This window comes from Callorhinchus milii, unplaced genomic scaffold (genome assembly GCF_018977255.1).
Source record: "Callorhinchus milii isolate IMCB2004 unplaced genomic scaffold, IMCB_Cmil_1.0 Scaffold6, whole genome shotgun sequence".
Classification (NCBI taxonomy): Eukaryota; Metazoa; Chordata; class Chondrichthyes; order Chimaeriformes; family Callorhinchidae; genus Callorhinchus; species Callorhinchus milii.
Window position 1 is genome coordinate 2,501,762 of NW_024704747.1, and position 4,411 is coordinate 2,506,172.

Consider the following 4,411-nt stretch of genomic DNA (forward strand, 5'->3'; position numbering starts at 1 on the left):
TCAGTCAGTTGGGCAAAGCACTTTGAGACATCAAAGTTCCTGTAGGAGTTCCTGTAGCGTAAATGGTTAGAGCGCAAGTGAGAGGACCCGAGGACGACGAAACCTTAGGCAAGTTTCCTAACTCCACACGCGGCTGTTTATCTTGTGGTAAGGAGGAACCCGGTTGCTAGTTGATCGGCAGATCGCTTTTCCGCTGGGTAATAATCCCTTCCAGAAATAAATAATAATAAATTGGTCACTCAATCCACGGCTGTTTGTGGGGACGCCGCTGTGCGCAATTGGCTGCCGCGTTTGGCCCATGAAACATACAGTCAATTCATTTTACAGTGTAATCCGTGAAGCGCTTTGAGGCGTCTCGAAGACGTGATAAGGCGCTGTGTCAAATGCGTGGGTAATTATTATTATTGTTATTTTACAGTTTATTCTGTGAAGTGCTTCGAGTCGTCTCAATGTGGTGAAAAGGCGCTATGTCAAATGCAAGGATTTATTATTATTATTATATATTATTGTTATTCTCCCGACGTGAAAAGGGACCTTTTCGAAAGGCACATTGTGGATGTGTGAGGTTGCGATTGAATAAAGTAGGCAAGGAAGCAAAGAGGCATAAATTGTGGTTTTGATCAGTTTATTACTATTCTACAAATCGGCAGAAGCCATACAAGGTTTCCTATGATTGACAGAAATCAAGAATTCGACGTACACTTTGGGATGCAGCCAGTTTTCATGTAATCAGCAACATTCAACTGTTGGTGCCAAAAGTGTTTAAGGTTTAAAAGTTACGTGCGTTTTCGTAACTAATATGTGGGCAGTTATCAGTGCTGGGTCTGATAAGCATAACCACAGATTTGCAACCACCGTCGCACAGACCATCCCAGTAAATATTCTCTTTGCTGTTGACCATTACGGACCTGCAATGATCAAACCACCAGCCCCCTCCAAATTGGGTTGCGCAGTTCGCTTTATTGTTCTCTTTGTCTACGGTCGAAAAGGGCATGTTATCGTGAATTCCCGAGGCGTCCGTTTCGGTCAGATGGTCAAAGGTGACTGAACTGTTGTAAATGGTGCCGAGCCGCAGTGGGTAGCTATCCTTTTGGGAGCCTATTTTAAAGTCTCTGTAATTGATTTCGATTTGTTTGTTCTTGCTGTCTGTCAGGATGAATTTCAGCTGGTATTGGGATTGCTTGGTGATATAGTGGACATGCTCGTTTCCCAGCCAATGATCGTTTTCAGCATCACCAAAACCATGCCTGTAGGAAGACCAATCTTCTGCCCAAGACACGTCGGTGCCCTTTGTGTTCTTCTGCACCACGGTCCATCCACCACCAGCGAGTTCCATTTCACAGTAGACCACGATCATCCTGTAACCTTTTGGCTTGATGGTGTAGAGACCGCTCTTCATGTCTCCAGAGCGGCTCTCGGCGAAGCAGTCTCGGTGAAATCTGCCTGTAACGTCCAAATAATAATAATATTAATCCTTGCGGTTGACATAGCGTCTTATAAACGGGAGTTGTTGTTATCGCACAGTGAGACGTCTCAAAGCGCTTCGCAGAATATACGGTAAAGTAAATTGACAGTGTGTTTTGTGGGGATCACGGCAGCCAATTGCGCACAGCAGCGTCCCCACAAACAGCTGTGGTTTTAACGTGACCACCTTTCCGGTTCAGTAGCTGATTACTGACTATTCGTACACCGATTATTAAACAAATGAAGTTGCTGGCGTGACAAGATATTTGAACCAAAGTTACACAAACCAGTCAACCACTAATGTCTTCCACCACCCAAACAGTTTCTTAGTGAAGATATTTTTCTAGGAATCCGCTGTGTTTTTTTTAAAATGGTTTTGCTAAACTATCGATAGCGGAAACAGAGAGAAACAACGAGAGAGGATTCTCTTCAACTTCTAAGCAGGAGTAAAAGATAGCAAAGTACAAGGGTAAGAAAAATATTTTAAGACTATCCAAATGAGATATATTAAACTGCTATTTGATTAGAGTGGCCAAAAGGCTTTCTTCTGATTTGCCACTTAAATGCTATTCCAAGACAAGCAAAACTGATAATAATAATAATCTTTGCATTTGATATAGTGCTTTTCACGTCGGGAGGACGTCCCAAAGCGCTTCACAGAACACACTGTAAAGTGAATTGACTGTATATTTGTGGGCAGCCAATTGCGCACAGCAATGTCCCACAAACACTCGTAGATTGAAAATGACCAATTTATTATTGTTTTAAACTGCCTATAAACCTCAATCGGCTTTGCACCTTTGAATCAAGATGAATTAATAAAACACGATACTTGTGCCGATTGAAGTAATTGGTTACAAATCTAAAACCTCCTCCCGCTTGTGTGAGAATCGAGCCTTGATACGGAATCATTCAAAGCACCTCTCGAAGATGAGATAAGGCGCAATGCAAAGACTGTTAGCAGTATTATTATTATTACTTACCTACGCCTCTTCCATTCCTTACGTTCAGGATTTTGTCCAGTTGATCTTCCCTTAGAATATGCAGGTTGTCGATGGGCAGTCTAAAGGTCCTGTGGGTAAGTCTGCTTTCCACCACCACGAAAGCAGCCAGGGCCACACAACACAGAGTTATGAGAGAATTCATGGCTTAACCTCTGGAAGCAAAAGAAAGACAATCGGGTTTAATTAGCAAATTCAATTTCAATCACATCAAAACTCTCTCGCTGTAAGACAAAGTGAATCGATTGCTTACAGTCTTGAAACGAGTGCGTGAAGCAGCTGATGGGAAACTGTAAAGAAGCACTTAGTCGATGGCTTCTTATATTTTTATACCTGGGTCACATTGGGTGTTGAATCATTAACGTGCTCAGTATTTACGCAGATTATCCTTTAACATCTGTACATTTTTGCACCCGGCAACGCCTCAACAGCTTGGCAATAGTGAGGCAATGATTAATATCTACCGCAATATAAACTGTAATAAGTTCCTGGAGAACAAGGACACTGGCAATTTCCCCCCGGTTGCGATATTTAGTGTTCGATACACAGAATGTGGACGGTTTCAGTAAGTTATCTCGAGAGCAATTGCCGTAACAAAATAGGACCATTTCTATGTTAAACCTATAAAGTTTTAACAATCGTGGATTATATCTAATTATATTCTTTGCGCCGAGAATCTCGATGCTCTTATTCTAAGCTACACAAGGGCTCTATGTCTGAAGGCCAGCAAAGAGCGTTTAGAATGATACTTGGCTCAGATGTTTGGGAGTTGATTCAGACCAACAACTTGAATTTACACAGCGCCCTTCACACAGGGTAGCGTCTCAGAGCGCTTAATAGTGACTGACGGAGCACAGTGCTGAGCCGGGGAGACTGGGGGGGGGGGGGGGCACGATCGAAGAGGAAGGTCTTCAGGTGCGGCCTGAACATGGGGAAGGAGGGGGTGAGGACTGTGGCAGGGAATCCCATACTTTCAGGGCGTAGAGGCTGAAAGCACGGCCTCCGATGGTGGAGCGGAGGGGATGAGGGTCAAGTGGGAGGTTGGAGTCAGTTGAGCGGAGATCCATCTGTTCTGTAACAGGGAGTTAGTGGAGCCTCGCAAGCACTGGGGTGATGGGGTACAGAGTTTGGTGCGGGTGAGGTTATGGGTGATGCAGTATTAAACCAACTGGGCTTTTTTTGTGAATGGTGGGGCTGGGGAGACGGGCGAGGAGGGCATTGGAATAATCAAAGCAGGAGGTGAGAGAGTGCTTCTGAGTTAGAAGGTTGTGGGTTCAAGCCCCACGTCGGGATTTTGAACTCGTAGCCCAGGCTGATATTTCAGTACCGCGCTGGGGGAGTGATGGAGGCTCCCTATTACGCGCCCGTAAAGCACACAACAACTACGACAACTTGCGCCCACCATGCAGCGTAACGACACAAGCTCGCTGCGGTTTACAGTACGTCCTGTGAAGCGCTTTGGGACGTCCTCCTGACGTGAAGGGCGCTATTGCGAATGCAAGGATTGTTGTTACTAAATTAGCTTTTCGTTCAGACAAAAGCGGTCGCTGGCACTTAACACGTATGTTAGTGAAACGTTTAGGAATCACGCGACCAGGGGCACAAACAGCTGACGTGTTTGTTTCATGACTTCTATTGATCCAGGAACTCTAAAATAAGAAGGCTTTTTTTTCCGCATTGTCTTTTATCACCCAATGCAAACCTGTTGTTGAGAGATTAAATAAATCTGGCGACCATATGAGGTATTGGTGCCGATTCAGCGCACACACGCTCTTAATTATACAGTGTTTGCTTCTCTGCAATGAATAACTAACTAACTCACTGGACGGCGAGAGAATCTCCTTTATCGAGAGCAGAGCAAACAAATAGAAAGTGAACGTCAAAGAGTGTGAGGAAGTTAGCAGCATCGCAAGCGGTCAGTGAATTACTGGGGAGAATGGTAACAC

At 44.5% G+C, this 4,411-nt stretch overlaps 1 protein-coding gene across 2 annotated transcripts; it reads right to left on the reverse strand.

Moving 5' to 3' along the window:
• Window positions 1-608: 608 nt before the first annotated feature.
• LOC103180432 (ryncolin-1-like) lies at window positions 609-2,809 on the reverse strand. 2 transcript variants are annotated; one of them, XM_007896269.2, is made up of 3 exons: window positions 2,719-2,809; window positions 2,448-2,620; window positions 609-1,443 (listed from the first exon to the last, which is right to left on the reverse strand). In XM_007896269.2, the coding sequence occupies exons 2-3, from the start codon at window positions 2,608-2,610 to the stop codon at window positions 770-772; spliced, it is 837 nt and encodes a 278-aa protein (XP_007894460.1). In that variant the 5' UTR covers window positions 2,611-2,620; window positions 2,719-2,809; the 3' UTR covers window positions 609-769.
• Between the last annotated feature and the right edge of the window lie 1,602 nt (window positions 2,810-4,411).

Excerpts from the sequence above, each read along its gene's own strand:
- LOC103180432 (XM_007896269.2), bottom strand. The coding sequence starts at position 2,610 with ATGAATTCTCTCATAACTCTGTGTTGTGTGGCCCTGGCTGCTTTCGTG. Across the intron at positions 1,444-2,447 it reads AAGGAATGGAAGAGGCGTAG|GCAGATTTCACCGAGACTGC; the intron begins GTAAGTAATAAT and ends TGGACGTTACAG.